We start from the raw sequence: 26234 nt of genomic DNA on the forward strand, positions 1-26234 counted from the left end.
AACTAAATCTGATCTACAACTTAGGCAAACTAACAGTGAGAAATTAGATTGTCAACCCAATGGAAACTTTAGACTGGACTGTAGTGACAGGAATTCCACTGGTTTTTTTAAAAAGATCTTTACAGTGTAGAATCTCTCAACTACTTTATAAACAGTTTATGCTTTGACTTTTTAATTGTTATGCATATTGCTTAAAAAACAATATTTATTAACTCTAAGGTATGGAAGCATGAATAACTATAGATAATGCCAAAATAATTTGGCTTTAGAATGGATTTTGAAGTTATAACCAAAGGCAGGTAAACTTAAAATTCTGGCAATTTACTTCAAACAAAACATACACCATAAAGATCTTACTCAGAAAGACCTAGAAAGCTGTTTGTCCAATTTTTCCATCTGACTTATTTCTGAATTATCATTGCAATCAACCACACACTGGAAATAAATTGCTCCTTCAGCAACTTGTTTATCTCCCCTCCTGCTTCAGAGCCTTTTTGCTCAAGCTGTTCCATCTTCCCTGAAACACTTCTCCATTAACTCCTTTTATTCCTTCACATCTCATATCATGTTATTTCCTCAAGGAAGAGCTCCCTGAACCTCCTGACTAGGTCACTTTTCCTATTACTGACTTACAGCTCCATGAACCCCTCCTTCCTAAGTTCCAATCATATCTTAGTTTGTGTAATTATTTGGCTAACATGTCTCCTCTACTAAACTGTAAGCTCCATGGGAACAGCAAGCATGTCTATTTTTGCTGACCATTATATAGCTAATGTCTAAAACAATGACATGCTTGAATACTGTTTACCAAGCAGGAACCTAAGCATAACTGACCTCTCAAATCCTCCCTGTCATAGGACTGAGGTTTGAAGTTTAAATTTTCTACGAAGTGAATAAGGGAAAGAAAAGTTAATTTAACAAGAAATTAAGAGTAGTAGCTAAACTTAGAGTAAGACATTCATTATCTGCATTTGATAACACATTACTACAAGAACATGGGTGGGCAATACTAACGTCACTTTTCCTTTCTTTTCCTTTTCTTTTCTTTCTTATGTCTTAAGCCTGGTATGACACCTATCACCATAACTAGGTCCCATAAGTAGTGGCCAAGACAAAAGATTTTGAAAGCCCTGCTTTTGAATAAACTTTAACTGTTAATTCTGTATATTTAAAATGTTACCATAGCTGTTAAAAGAAATCAGAAAAGTACAGTCCCAAGATCCTCACCCTAGGTCAAGTTTCAAAATTCAACATACTAATAAGATTTCTGAAATAAAAAGTGGGAAAAGCTACCTATTTAATTTTCCTCCCTATAAATATACTCATTCCTTTGGTTTTGAATAATTATACTTAAGAAAATGGTTGGTAAAACAATGTCACATGTTTATACTGTATTTAAAATATTTTATTTCCTAAAATTAATAATGTATATCCCACAACATGTAACACTTGTCTCAAAATATCTGACCCCTAAATCCTTCCTTTAAAATAGGAATCAAATTTGTATACACTACTTACTTACGAATGTTGGGTTTATTAGTTCAAGACCAACAAAATTTTAAGATATAAATTACTTATGATTTTTTCCTTCATAAACACAGAAAATTATTTTCCAAGGCTACAAATTTAGATATTGTGCAGTTTAACATTTCTTCTTTTTATGTTCTTGGGAACAGCTACAAGAATAGGAGGATTATCTATTCCTTGAGCATTTAGTAAAACTCATCTATAAATCCATCTGGACCTCTTACTTTCATTGAATGGGTGATTTTAAACTACGGATTCAATTTGTAATATGGTATTGTCCTATTGAGGTTTCCTATTCTTGAGTCAATCTTGATAATTTATATATTTATAGAAAAAAATCAGTATTCATTTAATCTAAGTATTCAAATTTATTGATTGTTCATATAATTACCTTACAAATTTTAAAGATCCCTCCTGTATCAAATAGTTATAACTCCCTTTAAGTTTCTATCATTTACTTGAGCCTTTTCCCATTTAAATAAAATCAGTCTGGCTTATTTCACCTATTTCAGTAGGTTTTCTTTTAATCAGCTTTTAATTTTGCTTTTCATCCCTATTTTTTTCTTTTCTATCCCTATTTTTTGTTGTTTTTCTATTCTACTAACTTTTGCTTTTATCTTCATTATTTCTCTCCTTCTTTGTACTAACTGTTGTTCTTTTATTAGCTTCATTTACTTCCATTTTTTATATATTCTTATATATTACACATATAATTTTCCTTCTAAGGACCACTTTAACTTTATCCTCTCACCCAAGATTTAATGTGTGGTTTTGTGATAATTTCTACTGTGTAATTTTTACTATAATTGCCTCTTTACCCCATAAATTATGTAAAAGTATTTTTCTTCATTTCTAGATGTATGGGTTTTTTAAAAAAAGGCTTTATTATTGATTTGTAATTTTAAAGCAATAGAAATCAGAGAACATAATCCATATGATTAAGGAGTTTGTAGGTTTTTAAAGACTTTTTTTGTGGCCTAAAACATGGACAAATTTTTATATATGTTCCATGTATTAGAAAAGAATATACAGCGTATTTATTGGAAACAGCATGCTAGCCCTCAATTTATAAGAGCAAACGATCTTTCTATTCTTAACAATTGTTTTATCAGTTTGATGTATCAGTTTCACAGAGAAGTGTGTGAAAAAAATCCTATCACTACAAATGTAGATCTATTTTTCTTATAATTTTATAATTTTCCATTTTATTTGGAGGGTAAATTGTTACTTACTGATTAGTAACTGATTGTTATATCAGTTGGAGAAGCATTTATTTAATTCTGAAAATGCTTTTTGCTTAAAATTCCATTTTGTTTGATAATAATATTGCCTTACATAACTTTTTCCATCACTTTGTGTCAACCAGGGAAAGGTCACTGGGCTCTAAATTTGTCTCTTAAAAACAGCATTTGCTAGGTTTTGATTTTAAATCTGATTCAAAAGTCTCTGCCCTTTAACAGTTGAGTTCAATAGGTTTATATTTGTTCTGATTACTGATATATTTTTCTAAAAAGAATTTTTAAAGTCATTCAGTACCTGATCCTTCCCCTGAACAGCACAAGGACTCTAACATGGCTTTTTAACCTTTTAACATATTCTTCTGAATTTCATGCTATTGCTGTCTAGAATTTCAGCACTACTTTGGTTTTAAGCATAAAATTTAGGTTTTCATACTCAAAAATTTATATTTATAATATTTTTTACCAATTTCTTTGCTTACCGTAGCTTCTTGCATCCCACGCCTTCCTCCAGGTTTCATTTTTCTCCTTATGATGTACATATCTTTTAGTAGTTCTTTTGGCAAGGGTATGATGGTGGTAAGCTCTTTTATTCTTGTAGATCTGAAAATATGCTTATTTTTCCTTCTCTGGAATGGTAGTTGAGTACAAAATTCTATACTCCGTTATTTCCTCTTGGTATTTTGAGGATATTAACCCCCACTGTCTTCTGTGATTATTACTGTTGATCTGAATCTATCAAAAATTTGATTGCTCTTTTGTAAATATGCATTTTTTCCTCCAGTAGCTTTTAAGATACTTTTCTTTATCCTTAAAATTCTACAGTTTCATTTGTTCTGCTCAGTGATTGATTTTTCAATCAATCAAAGATTCATGTCTGGCATACATTCTAGAAAATTCTCCATCATTATCTCTTCAAACATTGTCTCTGCTTTCTCTTTCTAACCTCTCTTTTAGGAACTTCAAATAGACATACGGTGGAGCTTCTCAATCTATTTTTTCTCTCAATTTCTTTCATATTTTCCATCTCTTTATCTTTGTGCTATATTGTGTTATTTCTTGTTTTATCATCTAATTCACTAATTCTTTATTCAACTGTATCCAATATATTGCATAGCCTATATATTGAATTTTTATTTTCACAATTTTTCCCTCAAAGTTTAAATTTGTTTTATTTCATATTCACTTGTTCTTAATTCATAATTATCATCTTTTGTTTCATTGTCTCACATTGTTTTATGGCTACCGGTCATAGTTTTTAAAATAAGCATGTTTAAAATTTTCAAGATTAAAGTCTTTTATTTCAATTTTCTTGGGTGTGTATTCTCCTGTTTTGCGATGTTTTGGTTTGTCTGCTTGCATTTTGAGTATCTCTTTTAACATATATGCTCTTGAGCTTTATAATTGTTTTATTTGGAAAAGCTCATTTTTGCATGAGAGTTGTTTTTTCTTTTTCCATCCACAAACTTATCCCTTCTCATCAGATGGTTTGAAAGTTGTCTCAGTGTTGCCCTTAAAGTCCATTTCAGTAGCAGATCTTTCATTGGTAACTTAAGCTTCTGGTCCCATGGAATTATTTCAGCTCTGCTCATTAAATCAAAGGATGGTGTTCTCCAAGTTTTAGTTACACTGTTGTCTTTGCTTCTTTCCTCTACCAAGAACAATTCAGCTAATTTCTAACTGTAAGCCTGAGCAGTTGCTTGGAGCTTTTTTTCCACCTTGGTTCACAGGTAGGGCAATACCAGGGCAATACCCAGTTCCTTGCTTCATTCAAGTAGACTCAATCTATTGGCCTACTCCATGTGAGATGTATTCAGTCCCTATTCCCCCATAGAACTTGAAATTCCAGACCCAAGTGCCCTTTTTTTTTTCAGCCTAAATTCTCCTTGGGCCTACAGCTTCAGCTATGGATCCATGCTCCATTTCTAGTCCACAGAGTTCTTTAATCTTGTTTCTGGGTATAGCTACATATTTTACAGTTTAATTTGTCTTTCTTCCATATTTTATTGAATATGTCTATGTACTTGAAATGATAGAGAGCAGAGAGGTTTCAAGATATAGTTACTAACACTGACTTTACCTTCTTGACTGGAAGTCATTTGTACTTAGATTTAAACAACCTTGAGAAAGCTGAAAAGGACTCATTCAACATACAATAACCTAGAAAGAGAGAACTTGGCCTTTTTTAAAAAAAAGTATTAGGACTTTTGTGTATTTCGCAGATAGTTTTAGATCAAGAAAAAAATTGACAAAAGATTTCCAGTTTTGAGTAGTTAAAATTTAAAAAAATATATTTGTTATTCCTTAATAAAAAGTGAACATTTAAAAAGTGGGAGGTCATATTTAAAGTATATTATTAAGGTAAGCTAATCATTAACGGTTTAAATATATTGATTAGTGGATAATTAGAGCTCATAAGCCCCCTAAAAGCTTATCCATGAAAAATACACTGCAAAGTTCTAGTTCTGATGAATAAGCACTAAGAGAAAAAAGGTGTCTTTTTTTCTATTTGGTTTTAACAAATATTTGATAACAAAATTTGATTTTAAATTAAATTTATTTTCTTTAAAATAAGTTGATTTCCTTTAAAATCACAGTCATGGGCACCCAAGGCATATATCTAAAGATTGTATTCTATCACAAAGGCAGTATTTCTTGGAGTTGGAGGTGGACATTGTCTAGGGGGAAGAACCAGAATCACAGGAGAGAGGAGGGAGACTATTTTATACTATCTATATATACACTAGAGGCTTCTGATACTCTCCACTGGGGGGGTATGTTCTTCCAACCCACCACTGTATATTAATCATTACCTTAGTGATCTACTGTTACTGACCAAATTCATATCCCTCTGGCAAATTGAGATGGAAAAAAGATTAAGAGGCACTGTTCTAGGGCTTGTGTTTAGCTCAGTTTCTAAAAATCACAAGTAACAAAGAGAAAAAACAAGCTTATTCACTTTAGATGAGGAAGAATGATTGATTATAAAGCAAAGATGGAAAAAAGGACAGAACTCAACAGTGATGCAGAATAATCTGTATGGATTCCAGGAATGTCTCAAAGTGTGGAATACTGAGGACTTGTCATCAGAATCTCCTGGGATATCAGTTAAAATGCAGACTCTCCCATTTCACATCCGCTGAATCTGAACCTCTAAAACTGAGAGTGCAAACTTCATTTTAAAAAAGTATCCCAAGTTTTGAGGACTTACAGCTAGAAAGATAGACTTAAAAGTACTTTTCCTTTAACAAATCCAGGGAGAAAGAAATACTTTCTCTGAAATAATGCTCAGCTTTACATTCTTGATAGGAGCCCTGATATTAAGCAAGCTGAATAAAAATTCACATTTTCACAGAATATTTTGTGAAATAAATTTATCTACTTTGTTCAAATTAGAATATAACAACTTCCATCCAACTAGTCAATAACAAAGATACTTAATAAGCAGTACAATTAAGAGTGGCTCTACAATGAAAAATTTACTTTAGATGGCCTATGTTGTGATCTAATTACAATTTATTCCTAATTTAAAAATTAAGCACTGCTCCTGAGTTTAAACAAATTTCTTTGCATTACAGTGGATACTAAATTTGCTTGACTTTTAAAACCAACACGCACAAATTCCACACATTTTTTCAAAGGAAATATTTGCTTATGAACAAGTATTCACCTTCTTAAAAACCAATTTCAGAATGTGATAACAGGAGACAATTTTAAGAAGAAAATTTTAACTTTATAGAAATTAGGGCATGAATAATATAATAAATGTTATCACTAAACTAATTTTTCTGTTTATTTGAGGATTATATAAAAACAATCCAATACATCACCTTAAATCTGAGTTTCAAAGTTAATGCAAAGGACATTATGACTGAGCCTTTCTCTCTGGGGTATGTTAACTCTCCCAATAAGAGAGAATGCAAAAGAACTATCTGGATAAGAAAATCTATTTCCAACTAAGAGATTTTTTAAGAATACCACATAAAAAGAATACTAAGGAAGCAAACTACTTGTAACGTGCATCTCTTTTTATTGGAACGTAATAATCTTTTTCATTTGAAGAGGATTTCCTTTGTCACCCAGCAGGGTCCTGGAACTTCTTGGCTGGAATTCAGATATCCAGAGTTCTGGTTACCTATAACATCTATTCTTTATGTAGTAGCTTACAAGCATCAAAGGCCACCCTCACCTGATGCTTGGCCGGATCTATGCCCTCCAAAATAGTCTTCATGTCCTCCTGCTTGTCCTGTGAAAGGAAAAAGAAGAACTCACGGATCTTATTCCAAAAACGAAAATCACATTTGGCCATGAAGACCTTGTGACGGGTACTTCAGATGCTGGGCTTTGTAACTCTTCAACTAAAACTATTCTCATCTGTAGAGATCATAATCTCATGGGCCAGGTATGATTTTTTTTTTAAGGGTATGACAATGTGGTTCTCTATCAGTATAATTTCAATATAAAATTTAACATATGCAGATATAATTCTGGTGAATTATTTGAATTCATGCCTTTGTCTCCAAACACAACTAAAGCCACAGAATAAAGAGCAATATTTTTTAATATCTAACCAAGAAAAATAATTAAAAGCATTGGGAATATCAAAAATTGGGAGAAAAATTAAGGAAAACACTGTAAGATGATTGAATAGCTATGTAGCTTTCCCCCCATTATAAATGCACTTTAGTGCTCACACTTTTCAACTAAAACAGGAAGCTTCAAAGAACTTCAGAGATGGAATATCTGTATTGTCTCTAGATTTAGACCCTGACAGAGAGAAAGTACCTGAAGGTGAGACAGAGATAAGGTTGAGGAAACAATAATAAGCTTTGCAGTTACTGACCACAGTCAACTAAGTCTCCAAATAAAAGAATTGTGGCCTAGAGAAGACTTCCCTCAAAGTCACTCCTACCTCCTACCTGGGCAATGTACTTACCCTAAGTGGATACATGCTCCTATGGTAGAGATTTGGTAAGAAAGTACTCTGAGACAACTACATGATTTGAAGAAGCTGACCATTAAAGCTTACTTCCTTTCCCTGCCCTACCCCTGTATGATTTTCAACAAATAGCAAGCCCCATTCAAATATGAATAATAAGCACAAAGTGTCTAAAACAGAACCTGTTAGGAAGTTCCTACAAAAATGGGAACAGTAAAATTTTAGTCAAATATTCCCCTACACTTTCAAAGAAATTAAAGAGAACACTAACTCTACAAATAGCTGAACAAAGAGGAGAAGGAAGGCCTAAAATCTTCAGTTAGAAAGCATTCACGGTTTTCCAGGAAAAACTAATATAGAATAATAAACACCAAGACACATCCTGGTTAAATCATAGAGGTTTGAGTATAATGAAAGAATCTTATGATAATCCAGGCAGAAATGCGAAGTCCCTTACATATAATGGGGAATATTCTAGCAGAATTTGGCAATATCCAGTACCAGAAGACAACAGAATAGAGTGCTTAGAATTTTGAGGGGAAAAAAACAATGATTCAATTATTTTATATATGGCTACATTCATTTATAAATACAACGTACGGTAGTCTCAACAATGTAGTACCTGGGACTCATTTTGAAGGTAAAGTAAACTCAAATCAAAATACCATTATCAGCCAGCCAAAAGGCAAGTCAAGTTCAGGAACTCAGAAATTAAGAAGCTGCATAATATGAAAGACTATTAAGGTAAACACTGAATCTACCTAAATATACAGTTAAACAACTGTGAGAAACAGGATCATAAAATAGAATTTAAATGCTATAAAACTGTGACAATATAAAGAAAATAACATTAAAATCCTATAGTGGAAGATACATTAATCTCTTTCAGAATGGCGTTAATTGATATTGTCTGAGTTATTTTTTTAAAATCAATTTGTTTTCTAAAAAAATTAACAAAATATTTCAAAATTTGCATTTGTAAATGATGTCTGAATATTCTTCCAGAAAGTAACTTTATACCTGTGTCTTATATAGTTCACCACTGCTTTGGGAACAATTAATGAGCAGCTCATAGAGCTACCTGGAATATAGGGAGATTTTTCAGATTAAAAGAACATGGGGATTATGATCAGAGATTAGAAAATGAAACCATACAAAAAAAAGAAAGAAAAAGGAAATCTAATTCATGTTAATGAGAATGTGGGGAGTCAAGAGGTCTCAATTGTTAACAGAAGTGTAGACTGGTTTAGCATTTTTGACCAATTTAGCAGCAGCTATAAAAATCTGGATCCTCTAATAACTAGCAATTTCATTTCTAGGAATTCATACCTACAGATATATTCAAAAGAGTAGCAAAAATATGTAAATGTGCTTAACAATATTTAGTGCAGCACCATTTGTAATATTTAAAAACTGTAATAACCCAGATTTTATAAATAAATAAATGGTTAATAAATTATATAGGATACTGGATACCTGTGAAAAAGATTGAGAAACCTATAGGAACTAACACAGAAAAAATTAATAAGAAAACGTTGCATAACAGTTATGTGGTAACAAATACATTCATATAAAAAATATATATAGCCCACATACATAGAATATATATATATATTTATTTATATATATATATATGTTTTGGTGTAGAGAAATGTCTAGAAGGATCAACAACATATTGCTTAAATTTAAAAAAATCTTATGAAAGAGGACATGGTCCACATTTCTATTTCATAGATTTAATACAGATAATAAGCTGACCCTTCAAAATGTTTTCTTTCTTTTAAGGGAAATCCATATTAAATGTAATTTGAAGGAAATAAATTCTAGGAATAGGAACCAGTCAGTGCTAATGTACCCATGTTCAAATCATCTAGTTTCCATTAGCTCAACTTTTCTAAGAAAATGCCCCCCAAAATTAATTTGACTGGTAGAATAGTGTTTAAGGAAAGCAGTGATAGGATAGGCCACTGTGACACATTCAAAGGGCCCAATTTTCTCATCAGTGCAAAAAGTGCTTCAACTTTTATTAAAACATTAAAATTAATAAACCCTTAAAAGCTACGATCAATATTACAAAGAAAATCAGTATAATAAAAACAAAAACTCTATTGCAATAAGGAATTATACAAAGAACTAAACACTGAAAACGTCTTTCAATATACGTGACTTTTCATCATACATACATAAAATATCTCTGGAAGGATGATTTTGAACAAATAAATGAACAACATTGATTGCCAATGAAGAGTGAAACTGGTCGCTCATTTTTCTACTTTATGAATTTTGAACCATGTAAAGGTATTACCTATTTAAAAATCAGAAAAAATATTTTTTCAAGGAATTTTGTTCCAAGTACACAAAAATTTAGCCACGACAATGAGGAAAATCACTGACGGACATAGGACTAACTATTACTCAATGTGGCAAAGATGCCATAATTAGCAACAGTGTGTGCCTACCATACTTCTTTAGGTTGGTTCTATTTATTTTCTCTGATCCATTTCATCTAAAGAAGATTCATTACGAGCATAAAGAAAGAAAGCATGTCCTATCCCATGTCCTTGGGTATCCTCTCCCTCTTCCACTCCTATCTTCAAGGTGAGAAACGTCTTACAGTAAAATGGCAGTCTAAATTCTTTGTCTTTCATTGAACATTTCTTACGCTTATTGAAAGCCAAAGCTGAAAAAACAATCCTAAACAAAAGAAATTTTGAAAAGTTTGAAGGTATATAAGATGAGAAGAGAATGTAACACAAGTTTATTCTGCTATTTGAAATAAAATTTAACTGCAGGAAAAGAAGAATAAATTCATAATTGAATAATTCCAAAAATAACTGGAAAGACTATATTCTTGAGTAACCTTGATATTCCACAAGGGAAGAGGAAATAATTAACTTCAAACAAAAATTCATGTCAAGGAAAATCTTCCCACTTCTTTGACAGTATTTAAGTATTAAGGATAAATTATTGATAGTAAAAAGACTTAGGGTAGAAGAGATAATGATTTGGCATTATAATGCCAGATTATTCTTTATTGGGGTAGCCTTACTAAATTAACTGGATTTTAGGGATTAATAAATTTTATCAATTAAAATAATCTATAAAATACTTTATTATAAGCTAAATCTGTGAATCATTAATTACAAATAACCCCAAAATAATGTTTGGGGTAATTTAAAATATATCTGGTATATACAAAGATTTTAAGAGATAGAATAATTTATATAACACATCACCATTATTAGTAATGATGATTTACACCTTAAAAATTCATTTTCTTCAAGGATCTCACAGTACTTTACACATTCTTAAGCTAACAAAACACTCAAAATCATCTAGTCCATCCAGTACCTCCCAATAGGTAGTTAGTTAACTTGTTCTTTAGAAATCATAAAATTAGATTTCTTAAGCCAGGCCATTAAATATCATCTGGGTCAAATCCCTCATAAAAGAAAGCAGAAGGGGAAGAGGAGGAGGAAGAAAAGGAGGAAAAAAACTAAAGAAGCCTAGAGAATTTAAGTGATTTGCCCAAGGACACCCAGCAGAACCAAAGTAAGAACACTTACATGGTGTTAATAATATAGTCCATAAAATAATACTAGATTTCATTTTACAGATGAGAATATTGAAGCAAATATTTGCTTATAGATCAGTGATTTGATGATATCACTATCATCAAAATATATATTTTGATGATAATATATATCTCTCCAAATATTTAGTATGATAAATATTTAGGTGCCTTGTCTAATGTTCAGTGGCATCAGCTCTTTTTAAACAACTAATTGTAGCCTTTGTCACTCATTAGACCTCCATTCAGATATAGGGTTATAGGATGCCCTCTACAAGCATTTCTTCCTTTTAGTAGATGTACGCTCAAATAGCAATACGGGCCTATAAAATGCTAAATTGGGTCACAAAATCTCTTGATGTAAACCTAACTGCAATGTATTTACCTTCTCTAATATCTATGTTAATGGTTCATTATGGAAAATACTCCTTGAGTTCAGAAACTTCTGATCAGTTATACTGTGGTATACCTCTTCTAGAAATGAAAGGCCAAGAAACCAGAAACAAGGAAGCAATACTTATTTACCTAATTTATATATCACTCTTTCTCCCATTCCAACTTTAGCTTTGTTGCCAAATACATGTGAAGGAAATTCGACAGATGACAAATATTTCTTCTATCTTAACAAATGTGTCAAAGTTTTAATGCTGAAATTAACATGCCATGATGAAAAGAGATTCTAATATCTTCATAAATGGTTGGAAAACACACTCACCAAATCAAAACACCTCTGACATGTTAGCCAACACAGTGTTGCCACCTAAACATATGTCCAAACTATCATTAGAGCCTTTGAAACTCTGAACTGATGCAGTCATCTTTCATACATAAGGATCATGTCTATAACAATAAAATGGTTGGGCATGGAAGCCAGGAAAACATGGACAACAAAATAAGTCAAAATTAAAAGCAACCAAGAGAAAGAAGATAGCAGCAGAGTAATATTTTATAATCTAAATTATACTGTTGAATAGTTAACTATGTGAATTCTTCACCTTGAACTTGAGAAGCAATAGTGAACGGGGCTGGAGGACTGTGGTAAAAAAAATCAAGCGATAAGTGCTTTAGCTGAAGTAAGCTATAGACATGAGAATAAGTGTGAAACATTAAAATACTGCCTTATGGTCTAAAGACCAGTAATTGGGGAGAATGGCCTAGAGTAATACAGGACACCAAAGTAGTGGCTCAAAGACTATGGGAATTGGTCAACTTCAGTTTTTGAATGGTGTTTATTGGTTATTTCTGGTCAAGCAGTTCAGTAACAAATTTGTAAGGATACTGATAATATAAAAACTCCTTTTCAGACAAACAAGATTAAGTAGTTTCCAAAGGAGGTTGTTTTCTAAACATTTCTTTTAGATTTTAAGTACTATGGAAAGCTAATATATTCTAATATACACTTTCTTACAATGGGTTTATATCACATAATACCTGTAATCACACCAAATAGTAAAAGCAAACCTGGGCCCAATAGACAACGATGCTATGCAGAGAAAGAAAAGATATAAAAGAATAATCTTTATTTCACTATACAATGATTCCCATTACAGTGGTAACAAGAGATGCAAATAACAGGAAGATATGAATTAGGTCATTTGTTCAGGGCTCTCTGCTTATAGAATAAGCTCAATGCTTAGAGTAGTAATTAAAATGATTCTGCATGTTAAACAGAGAGAACTTTCAAAAGACTCTGGAATTAATGGACATCTTTTTATTTCATTTAATTACTGATTTTCAAAAAGAACACTTTTAAGTGGACTATTTAAGAATCCTAAACTAGTCCAAAGGTTTTAAATAATGGATTATTCAAATTTATGCAATTATTAAGAAGTTAGACAAGTACATATCAATCCATAATCTCTAAATATGATGGATATTAAGTGTGCCTTTAACTGGAAATATCTATAAATATTTTTTAAACTAGAAAAAATGAAGTTTAAAATAACTAAGTTTCAAACTAGAAGATGCACATATTTTGAGGATCTAACTAAAAATGCTCAATTATGCCATCAGTGCTGGCTGTGAATTTTTTAAAAGCACTAAATAAGAAAATTTCTAGATGTCCTTTAAAACTGAGTTCTAAATTACACCTACTACACATTTAGAATGAAAAGCCCTAAAATTTCTCAGTTTTATCTCAGGAAACAGGACAAGAAAACCAAATTGTAGCATTAAGTTTTTTAAAGCCATACTTAACATCCTAATTGATTCTGATGCAGAATAATTTAAAGAATGGGAAACAACAGCTTTTAAGCTCCTTTTTAAAAAATATAATATCAAAACCTTGAATTATGGCACAGGTTAAGCTCTAAAATCTAACAAAGCATAGGGGTTGGTGCAGATTGTGTTCCAAAGGTTGACTTATACATCCTTATTTAAAACTGAGAGTAAAAATAGTTCCCCCAAAATGAAAGTTCTCAGCCAGAGAACCCAAAAAAAATCTATTTAACTTAAAGAACTACCAAACTACCAAATCTAGATATCAAGAACACATCTATAAAATGCCAGGAATGGAATACATCTCCACTCCATGCAATGGGAGTGAAGAGTCTTACATCTGCAAACCACTGGAGGAAATCACTATGGCCCAAAAGAGATATTAGTAGGTAGCAGCAAAGAAAGGAGGACAAGCAAGGTGCTATTGCCTTGTCAGGTCCAGCTAGTGAAACTTATCAGTCACTTTTTCTCAGGACTCAGGGACTGATCTGCCTGCTTTGCTCACTTCTTGTTTTTGACTAGGTCTCCCCTCCCCTCTGGCTTATATTAAAGTCTGAAATTACGAAGTTTATTTATAATGTTTTAAATATAAAACTATACTTTCCCATGCTTTCCACATTTTCTATAAATAATAATTATAATAATAATATAATCAGGAAAAGAACTAACATTAAAATTGAAATGTCTCTCCACAGACAGCAAAAGCATGGAATAGGCAATATATTTTTTAAAGTTAAAATCAATATATGAAATAATTCAAAAGGAGAAAAAAATAAAAAGTTATATACATGAAGTTATTATATCTAACAGTATTTATAACAGTAAAAAATGAAAAGCAAGTCAAAAGCTCAATAAAAAGTGAATGATTATAGTTCATCAACTTGATGGAATATTATGCAAGATTATAAATATAGAGACTATGTAGCAATATGGAAAAGATTATGTAAGAACGCACAGTGGAAAAAATAGAAAACAACTGTATTACACTATAATCGTAATTATGTAAATATGAATACAAAGATAGATTGCAAAATAGAAAAATAAACAATTATGTTAAAATAACAGTATTACCTTTGTACTTGATTAAGATATATATCTATCTGAGCCACATTTTTAATCTCATATTTTGAATGTTAAAAGTAGTACGGTAAACTCAAATCTCTCTATCTGTTTATTTAATGCAACTCTTCTAAGGAACTCTAATCACGAACATTCTATTTACCTAATTCCAGAAGACTACAAAAATATAACATTTAAAAATATTTAATAACAGATTTTTAACTCAGTCAAAATCAGTAAAGTTTTGCTATACATTAAAGCACATTTAACAGACAGTTGCTCTTTTTCCTAGTGAATAGTCTCAGAACTTTGAACAAACAGGTTAAGAAAGTGACTTTGCTATAGAAAAGTGGAAGAAGAAAGAGAGAATTCAGCTAAGAATTCAGAGGATAAGAGCATTAAACTTTGCTTATAGTATCTAACCTTTTATGTTCTACCCTATTTCTTTATTTCAAGTAATGAAATATTTCAATTCTTAATTTTTATAGAAGACACAAAGCAACTTTAAAAAAGGAAAAAGATATAGAAAGAAGGCAGAAGATTGAGATCTACTAACATATCTCTCTGTCATAATTCTCAAACAAAAAAGCACACCTCTCAGAAATTCCAACTGATGGGGCACATTCTGATTAATAAAAATGAATGCCAGTGTTATCATTACAAATAGCATAATCATACTATACATTTATTTTAGTCAATAATTATTTTCCAACAATGTTCTCAAGTATCTTTTTGGGAAGGTCTGTTATTGGAAATAGTTTAAAAGGCAATACTTGCAGTTTCTTCTAAATAACCGAAACTAAGAAAGTTGATTCTCTACAACATTTATAGCTGTGTATGTCTCATATAGATTTTTAATACATAAGAGAATTCTCGGAGAAACTCTAGAAAGCAGTTTAAAGTACCCTCATAAAATAAAAATTAGTCAAACCACAGATTTCAGCAAGAAGCATGAACCATTGAGATATTATTCACAATTTCCCATAGTTGTAAGCATTATTACACACATGAACCTGCCATCTAATTTGAAATTTTGAAAAGCCAAAATAGAAAATAATAAAAGGATAGAGAAAAATAGAATGCTGTAATAATATTATTAGGAAGATAATAGTAGCTTTGTTTTTAATGTCTAATTAGAGAAACAAATCACAAAGTGTTTTGACACACTATTCTATTATGTAAACATCACTGAATTTATGACATGTCTAATAAAGAACAAAAGTTCAGGAATGTCCAATGGGATTAGGGTAAGAGGGGGAAACAAACTAATACTTTTACCTAGGAAATGAAACACTATGCTCTATTAAAAACTAAGTATTTTCAAATACATTTACTAATGCAACAACTAGAATAAGCAGCCAAACTCCTTTTTTTAAAGTTATTTTATATAAAGCATGCAAACTATTGATCATCTTTACTAGTGTTTTCTAAATGTTAAAAATAAATGAATGCAGATTAACATTCACACAAAAGTATTTGAAATTAAAAATATCTTACTAAATCAGCCCCTGCTTGAAGTAAAACATCTGCCACATCTGTATGTCCATTTTCACAAGCATACGTTAAGGCTGTGTCTCCTGTTGCTGTTGTAGCATGAACATTAGCACCTAGCAAACAAAAAAATCATAGCTTTACTCTGTGAATTATATTAGATAGTTCAATTCTGCAATTTGGTGAAATTGATAAACTCAAAATATGAAAATAGAATGTATTTTAAATATCTTAATTTTCCTTTAAATATGTTTTGTAAAAGTGCTTTTAGCCACACAGAAACGTATTACACCAAATGATTTTAAAACATAGTAATTTGCCTATATGTCCCCAGTAAGATATACCCTAAGAAATAAAAGATCTGCAACAAAAAATATCAAACAGTTTTCAGAAATCCTATTGGTGGTAGTGGTGGTTTGTATTCTGAGACAGTTCTATGGATATTGTGGTAAAAATCAAATGAATAATCCTTTGATGAGAGATGAAATTTTGGCATGGTTGAGAGAAAACACAGATATAAGATTTCTGAGGTTAAGTAAAAATCCTATAGTTCTGAACTGGAAATATGGACATGATCATGATGGATTTTGTCTATAAGAAAAATAAATATTTCCTAACTCTGACCAACTAAAAAGGCCTAGAGACAATGATAGACCAAGCAGAAATAGCATCTCTCGCTTAGACTGTAGTCTCTAAGTACCATCTCCTACTAAATGGAATTAAGGCTTCTCAGAGAAATGATTTGTTCCACGACTGAGGCAGAAACTGTGTGAGGCTGAAACACCTGGCCCTATCAGAAAGCAAGGAAATAGAGACTATAATGAGGTCATATCAAAAGGACTTAGGAGCTAAACTTATTGAGCAAGGATGGTCAAATTGTCCCATCTTTCAACAGTTTTTGCATCAAAAAGAATGAGGATGGTGTTCGAGTAAAACCCATCACATATGTTTAAACCCAAAAGTTGAAAATGATTTCAAGTCAAAAACAAAAAAACGCTTCATTGGTCACCACTGAAAGATGCTAGGGGACCACCTCATTATTTTGGAAACTGGTAAATTAGGGGGGAAAAAAACAAATGTTTATACTGTCATTCCTATATAATTTATACCTAAGGGTAACCAAATAGTTGTTGAGGGAAAGTTTCTTTTTACGGACATATTCCAGTTAATAAACAAGGACGGAATAATAGAATTTAGAATATCACCATTTTGCAACCCCTAATGAATTAATGGATCTAAGCAATCAGATCATCAATGGCTAATAATACCACAAAAGAGAGATACTCAGACGTTTATTACCTCCTAAGGAAAGTACACAAATACTACCTATGAAGTAGCCTAGTAAACAAAAAAACACACATCATACCTGATTTCAATCAAACCTCTAGATCTAACTACTACTTTATGGGAAATCCAAGAGACAGAAAAATAAGTTAAATGAAATCATGGAGATGTAAATAGCAAAATCCATTCTCTGAAAGCCTAAAAGATAAACATTCCATTTCTCATTTCTTCAACCAAAACTTGCAAGAAAAAAGGAAAGCATAGATTAAAAGGGACTTAAGAGACATACTGATCAATAGTTAGTATGAATCGTACTTGGAATGCTGATTCAAAAAAGTCATTAAATGCATATATACATTTATAAGACTATCAGGAAAATATGAAAACTGCGTGGATATTTAATGATACTAAGGAATTATTATTTAAAAATTTTAGATAGAAAAATGGTATTGTGGTAATTTTTCTAAAAGATTATCTTCTAGAGATACACACTGAAATATTTATTGATAATTTAGAAAAATAAATTTATTTTTTAAATAATGTATTTTCAAATTAAATTTTAAATTTAAAAATGTTTTTATAATATGTATGGTGACAGATGCTAACTAGACTTATTATGTTGACCATTTCAACATATATACAAATATCACATCATTATGTTGTACATCTGAAACTAATATGATGTTATATGTCAATTATATCTCAATAAAAAAAATTTTAGGTGGGCCGGCCCCGTGACCGAGTGGTTAAGTTCGCACACTCCACTGTGGTGGCCCAGGGTTTCGCTGGTTCGGATCCTGGGGGCTGACACAGCACTGCTTGTCAGGCCACGCTGAGGCAGTGTCCCACATGCCACAACTAGAAGGACCCACAACTCTAAATATACAAGTATGTACCAGGGGGATTTGGGGAGAAAAAGCTGAAATAAATAAAGAAGAAGAAGATTGGTAACAGTTGTTAGCTCAGGTGCCAATGTTTTAAAAAAAACTTTTAATGTTTACTTTAAATAATTTTACAAAAATAAATGGGGGATATGGGAGGAGTATAGATAAAATGAGATTGGCCATGAATTAAAAAATTGATAAACCTGGGTGAGGGGTTCTTAGGGTTCATTATACTATATTTTCTATGTTTGAAAAAATGCCAAAACAAAAGGTTTTTAAATTTTTTTTAATTGTATAGGCAATGTATTAAAAAACCTATTGGACTTTTCTTTAGAAGTGCTACAGTATAACACGAACTTCATGTAAATAAATCACTCTAATTTGGGGAAAACTTTTTTTAGGTAGTGACCACGTAAAAAAAGTGATTCTCAACCCCTGAGATAGTTTTGGAAACTAAATACTTCAAATTAGCAAAAGTAGCTAAACATGAGAATCAATGGTGATGGAATAGAAAAAACAATGTCAGGAGTTCTAAGTTTGAATACTGGCTCTGTCACTTAGCTTGGTTACCTTAGGGAAGGTAAATAACACGATTATGACTCCATTTCCATATCTATAATAATGTGTTTAATATCTCTTACTATATAGGGACCAGGGATAATTAATAGAGATAACACAAGAGCTGAGCAGAATGCTGGTATTCAATAATTTCTTAATAAACATTTATTCCTTCTTTCAAAAGCCTCTTACAATAGCATGACTTTACTTAAGAGAGGGAGAGGGATGTGGGGAGAATGCAGAAAGATAACCACTGGTAAAGAAAGACCTCTTTTTTTGTGGTATAATTGACATGAGAAGGATTCTTGAATGGGACACAGACAGTTATTGAAAATGATGAGGGAACAATGAATAATGCATACATTAACTACAGTGATTAAAAGTATTCGAGTCAGGGGACCAGCCCCGTGGCCAAGGGGTTAAGTTCACATGCTCCGCTTTCGTGGCCCAGGGTTTCACAGGTTTGGATCCTGGGCGTGGACCCAGAATCGCTTATCAGGCCATGCTGAGGCGGCATCCCACATAACAGAAACAGAAGGACCCACAACAAGAATATACAGCTATGTACTGGGGGACTTTGGGGAGAAAAAGAAAAAAAAAAAGACTGGCAACAGAAGTTAGCTCAGGTACCAATCTTGAAAAAAACAAAAGTATTCAAGTCAGGGAAGAGGTCAGCTTGTATGGTTGGTTTGTGCATTAGTTCAAAATCTAAACAATCATCTGAACCATTAACAATCTGGATTAAAAAGTTATTTCAATAATAATTCAAAGGAAAAATTGAGGCTGAGCTATATTCAAATTACACAGTGAAAGCCCAAAAAGCATATATAGTTTTGCTAAATATTTTATTTTCCTTTACATATTAATTTCTTTATATATGAAGTTTTAAAGAATATATCAGATATGGATAAAAGAAAAATTTTATATTATTTCTAAAGGATATATAAAGGTTGACATCTATCTGGATCAATTCTTTCCAGTAGATTCTTACTTTGTTCTATAAAACTACAAATAGTCTATGTAAAAATACTTATTCCTTATTACTGCTTAACAATGTATAGAGCACAAATTATTTTAAAACTAAGCACTTCTGGGCCAGCCCCGGTGTCCTAGTGGTTAAGTTTGGTGCACTCTGCTTCAGTGGCCCAGGTTTGGCACCTGGGTACAGACCTACACTACTCATTTGTTAGTGGCCAAGCTGTGGCGATGGCTCACATACAAAAAGAGGAAGATGGGCAGCAGATGTTAGCTCAGGGCGAATCTTCCTCAGCAAAAAAATAAAATAAAATAAAACTAAGCACTCTGCCAAAAAAATTAAATTCCCATTTGTTCTTTTTCTTTTGAGAAGACTTAAAAATGTCAAGAAATGAACAGGTTTAAAGGTACCAAATTATAATGTCTGTAATCTCATCACACCTCCTCTTATTAACAAAGACTAGGAGGAGCTAACATCTCCCTTCCAAAAGCCATAAACCATTCAACGGACAGAGAAGGTCAATAAGAAGCCTCATGGTCACTAAGTAAACATTAATAACAATAAAAATCTTTTTTAAAAAACGACATTATTAGAGATGGAAGAGCTTAAAAAGAGCAGTTAAATTGTGGAGCTGTCTTTGAACTTTTGTAGAAATGAAAAAGTTAAGGTTAATTGTTAAAGTTATGAAAGCAATATAAAAGCCTTTTTCTAAAAGGCATTTTTAAAGCTACATACCAGCAGCCAGTAAATATTTAACCAACTCCAGGTGTCCCTCTTGAGAAGCCTCCATCAGAGGCGTGGAGCAGCCAAGTTCTATATCAGCCCCTGCCTTAATCAGGAAGTCTGCAACTTCAGAAAATCCTCCACAGCAAGCCAAGGTCAGAGCAGTTTCTTGGGTTTCTTCTGTCTGGGCATTTATATTTGCTCCTGGGGAAAGCATAAAAATAGATAAAACTAGTTGCAAAAGACATGATAAAGATATTAATTGTTCTGAATTGTGATAATCATCCCTATCTTCTCTGCTTCTGAGGTTCCTTCCAGGGTGTTGATAATTTATCATGAATGCAAAAATATACTTTAGTTGTAGTAAACTTCACTGATACACAAAACATCCAAAGGAAATTGACTTTTTTATTAAAGAAGTAAAACTACTTTACCTTGTGCTAAAAGTAGTGCCACCATCTCTTCATGTCCTTCTCGAGCAGCTTCCATCAAGGGAGTGTATCCTTCATCATTAACTTCTTCAAGATTTGCTCCCCTTTCAATAAGTAGAGCTGCCAATTCAACGTGTCCTCCACAGGCAGCTAGCGTTAACGGAGACTCAAAAGAATCTGCAGGCATGTTCACTTGAGCACCACTATCCAAAAGCAAACGTGCTACCTCTACATGTCCGTCCTGCACATTTTCAGAAGTAAAACAAGAAGGAAGGAAATTTTTTTTGTTTTGAGATTTTTTTAAGTGGGAGAAGAGAAGCAAGGGATTGAGGAAAGACAGAAAGGAAGAAAGAGAAGAGGCATCTTAGATGCATATATATTATCATGCCCATCCAAGCAATGAGATTGGTCTTATCAAAATCACCAAAATTGTTTTACTTAACTTTTGAACAGGCCTAAAAATTTCCAAAAGAATCAGACTTGTGACATATAGTTACAATTCCAAATAATTTTGAATTTCCACATTCTTTGAAGTTCAAAACTCTGTTAAATTCATAGTCAACAGTATCTCAAAATAATTACTGTTTCTACTACTGCTGGGTCAAATATAGCAATAACCTCAAACTCAGATGTCATGTTTAAGTACAGAAACTGTGTTAGATCTATTTAAGAAACAAAGACATGGCAAAAAAATAACACAACAAATTCTGTGAAGTCATTACACTTGGGATTATGTCACCAAGGTAAACCCCTGTGGACTGATACTGCCCTATATTTTTCCTCATCACTAGCCTGTTACAGTGAGGCAAAGAATTTTACAAAGATGTAAAAATAAGTGTCTTATTCGCTTGTAAATAATTTACCATGGGCCCAAGTGCATAAATAGTAAGGCAATCAACAACAAAATATCCTTATGGAAGGTATCTATTCTATCCCACTATCACCATAAATATCCTTCTTTAGTTGCAAATTCTTTACTTCAAAATTTTATGTAGGCCTTAACTCTTGTTGTGGCATATAAAGTCAGATGTCGCATTGTTTTATATTTCAAAAATGACCAAAATATTGCTAATGAAAGGTAAAGACTAAGTACAAAAATAAGGTTGGGCAATTCTTTTATTAAAAAATTAATTAAAGAAACCTTAACTAAATGTCAGATTTCAGTATCCATCAAGAGTTTCATTACACTTAACTAAATAACTACCCTAGCCTTAATTACTTTTGACACAATGCCAAAAACAAATGACTTCACATTAAAATTTTAGTTTCTTAATACTTCAAATACATGTAAAATAAAATATATTTTAACCAAACTAGTGTATTGAGTTATTTGGAATTTGAAATACATTCCTAATTGAAAGGTAAGTAAGGATTTATAAGTATTTATAGATTAGGGAACTACTGTTGTGCCTAGCTCCTCCAGGCTCCCAATAAACTGTTTTGCTTGAATTTAGGTGAATTTTTGAAGATTCTTTACAGATTCTGCTAACTTATCTTGAGTACATATATTAAGCACTTTTTTATATTAATGAATATTAATTTTGCCAAAGGAAAAAAGAATAAAAAATTAAAAAAAGAATAATCCAATGTTAAAGGTCTAATATAATTATTAGAATATGGTTTAATTCTAAGACTTTAGTCTTAGCCATAGAGCAGTAGCTGGTATTAGACTTACTCTTCTATCATAAACAACTATAAATTTGGAAAAAATAGATAAAGCAACTAGAAGTACTGGACAGCAACCAAGCTAGGGCTGGGGTTATGATCACTGAAAGAAGGGAGCACATGAGATGAACCTTATGTTCCCTCTAGCTTTCTCTCTTTGAACAACTTCCAAATGATGGCCCAAGGAAATAGAGCCTAAACAAAGAATGAATATCTCTTTGGGAAAAGGAAACAAAGATCAGAATACAAGGCAGCCCAAATAGTTAGGACTTGGGAGAGTGTGGGTAGGATACCCAAGATAAAGCAAACACAGAGGAGTCGCAAAAATCTATATAAAATTATCCTCAGATACTCGGGCAACTCCTGAGTTGAATACACTAAGGATGAGACTCAAGGATGCCTGGCAGAGAATGCTGCTGAAAGGTTGGATACTTTGGGAGTTCCGACTCTGCCAGAATGGAGGGACCTTGGTGAATACTCCAGGCTTTCAGTTGAGATGGTAGAAGGCCATACCCAAGGAGTAAAGACCTGGAATCCTAACTCTAGGACCAAGGAGTAAGGACCTAGAGTAAAGCTGAAATTAAGCCTCAACAGGATCAGTGACCCACTGGTAATTTAACTGCCTGCTAGAACAAAATTTAACAGTCTTAAAAGCAGGACAGGATAATCCAGAGCCTCAAAAATGGATCATCCATAGCATATGCCTTACGATAAAGAATTACTAAAAGACCAGCCCAGTGGCACAGTGGTTAAGTGCGCACGTTCCGCTTCGGCAGGCCGAGGTTCACCTGTTCGGATCCTGGGTGCGGACATAGCACTGCTTGGCAAGCCATGCTGTGGTAGGCGTCCCACATATAAAGTAGAGGAAGATGGGCACGGATGTTAGCTCAGGGCCAGTCTTCCTCAGCAAAAAGAAGAGGATTGGCAGCAGTTAGCTCAGGGCTAATCTTCCTCAAAAAATAAAATTTACTAGACATGTTAAGAGGCAGAAGAAAGTGACTGATCATCAAGATATAAAATAACCAAGAAAAGCAGTCTCAGAACTGAATCAAAAATAGGAGTTAGCAGAAAAGGACTTCAAAATAACTATTAATGATATATTAAAGAAAAAAGGAAGGAAATGGATGAAAACATAAATTTCAACATAGAGTCAGAATATAAAAACACAACATCAATAAATAAATTTAAATGTAAATGGTTTAAACAAACCAATTAAAAAACAGAGACTGGCAGAATGGGTCACAAAACATGAACCAAATATATGCTGTCTACAAGAAACTCACTTCAGTATAATGATATAGGTATATCAAACACACCAGAGTTTGAAAGAAAAATATAAAAACATTTATCAGGCAAACATTAATCAAAGGACAGCAGGAGTAGCTATATTAAAGGGCCAAGCCATGAAGAAGACATGGCAATTCTAAAAATGTGTATGCACCAAATAACAGAGCTCCAAAAGGTGAAAACAAGTGAAGCAACTAAAGGAAGAAATAGACAAATCCACAAGTATTGTTTCAGATTTCAATACCCTTCTCTCAACAATTGTTAGAACAACTGGACAGAAAATTGGAAAGGATGTAGAAGAACTCTACCATCAATCAACAGGATCTAATTGACATTTATAGAACCAACAGCAGAATATACATTCTTTTCAAATGCCCATGGAATATACATCCACATTCTGACTATAAAACAAATCTCAAAAATTTTAAAGAGCTGAAATCATACAGTGTGTTCTCTGATCACAATAGAATCAAACAAGAATCATTAACAGAAAGATAACAAGAAAATCATCACACATTGAAACATTTGGAAACTAAACAACGCACATCAAAATATTCATGAGTCAAAGAGGAAGTCTCAAGTGAAACAAAAAAAATACACTGAACTAAATGAAAATGAAATACAACATATCAAAATTTGTAGGATACAGCTAAAGCAGTACCGAGAGGAAAATTTATAGCACTAAATGCATACAATTAGAAAAGGCAACATGTCTCAAATCAATAATCTAAGCTCACATCTGAAGAGCCTAGAAAAACAAGAGCAAAATAAACCCAAAGCAAGCAAAAGGGAAATAGAATAGAGTAGGATTAAATGAGATAGAAAATAGAGAAAACTTTGAAAACCAAAAGTTGATTCTTTAAAAAGATCAACAAAATTGACAAACTTTAAGTTAGACTTACCAAGATAAAAAGAAGACTCCAATTACTAAAATCAAGAATGAAAGAAGCTGGGGCTGGCTCCATGGCCAAGGGGTTAAGTTTGCGTGCTCCACTTAGGCAGCCCAGGGTTTCACCAGTTCGGATCCTGGGCGCGGACATGGCACCACTCACCAGGCCATGCTGAGGCAGCGTCTCACATGCCACAACCAGAGGCACTCAAAACTAGAATATGCAACTATTTACCAGGGGACTTTGGGGAGAAAAAGAAGAAGGGAAGAACAAAAAAAAGACTGGCAACAGATGTTAGCTTAGGTGCCAATCTTAAAAAAAAAAAATAAAAATAATTTTTTAACAAAAGAGTGAAAGAAGGGACATTAACATTGACCACACAGAAATAAAAAGGATTATGAAAGCACACTACAGGCAATTGTATGCCAACAAATTAGACAACCTAGATGAAATGGACAAATTCGTAGAAAGATGTAAACTACTAAAACTGACTCAAGAAAAAACAGAAAATCTGAACAGACCTAAAAAGCAAGATTGAATTAGTATGTAATCAAAAATCTTCCCACCCAGCAATGTTACTCCTAGATATATACCCAACAGAAATGATTGCTTGTGTCCACCAAAACACATACAAAAGAATGTTCACAGCAGCTTCACTAGTAATACCTGAAGTCTGTAAATAACACAAATATCCATCATAGCAGACTGGATAAAAAGTGGCATATTTATACAATGGAATACCACACTAAAATGAAAAAGAGCAAACTACTGTAAGATGGAACAATATAAATAATTCTCACAGAAATAATGTTGAGTGAAAAAAGTCAGACACAAAAGAATACTTATTGTATTATCCTATTTATATGACGTCCAAAAGCAAGAAAGCTAATTTATGGCAACAGAAGTTAGAATTGTGCTTACTCTTGAAGGAGGGTACTGATTGGGACGGGGCATAGATGAGCCTTCTGGGGTGCAATATCTTGATCTAGTTGTTACATGAGTGTATACATATACAAAATTTCAGTCCATCTACATAAGATTTGGCAGTTTTCAATATGTCAGTTATACCCAATTTAAAAGTATTATATTTTTTCTATCATTTAAAGGAATTTGAGAAAGTAGGTTTTTAAAAACAAATTCCTGATTTACTCTGCAAACATTTAGAAGCATCATTAAAACAAATGTATTAAGTCTTCCAATTACTCATTTGTTTGTACAGATTGTTAGCTCAGACCTTTCCCTATAATGTATCCTACTGATTACCTTGAATTATTGGTATATCCTTGTTAGAACAAGGATACAAGGATACCTTGTTCAGAAATAATACATGTATGGATTGAGAACTTTTTATATTAAGAAAGATAAAATTTCTTGGGAGTTGTGCAAAGATAGCTGGAAATTCTTTGTCACACTTTCTCATTGAAAGATAAATTTTATCTCCCCCTAGTCCCTGCATTTGGGCTACCCCATGACTGCTTTAACTCATAAAATATG

General features: G+C 32.5%; 1 protein-coding gene across 12 annotated transcripts in view; it reads right to left on the reverse strand.

Annotated features, from left to right (window-relative positions):
- ANKHD1 (ankyrin repeat and KH domain containing 1) overlaps positions 1 to 26234 on the reverse strand; it is a 128871-nt gene that overhangs the window by 57780 nt on the left and 44857 nt on the right. For 8 of the 12 annotated variants that reach the window (XM_070518120.1, XM_070518116.1, XM_070518122.1 and 5 more), the window contains exons 8-11: positions 20902 to 21139; positions 20480 to 20671; positions 16049 to 16158; positions 6955 to 7011 (exon numbers count right to left, since the gene is read on the reverse strand). In XM_070518120.1, coding sequence (XP_070374221.1) covers positions 6955 to 7011; positions 16049 to 16158; positions 20480 to 20671; positions 20902 to 21139 — 597 coding nt within the window. Of the gene's footprint in view, positions 1 to 6791; positions 7012 to 16048; positions 16159 to 20479; positions 20672 to 20901; positions 21140 to 26234 lie in introns of those variants that run through there. The other 4 variants (XM_014829627.3, XM_014829629.3, XM_070518123.1 and 1 more) reach the window with 2 other exon arrangements.

Source organism: Equus asinus, chromosome 9 (genome assembly GCF_041296235.1).
Source record: "Equus asinus isolate D_3611 breed Donkey chromosome 9, EquAss-T2T_v2, whole genome shotgun sequence".
Lineage (NCBI taxonomy): Eukaryota > Metazoa > Chordata > Mammalia > Perissodactyla > Equidae > Equus > Equus asinus.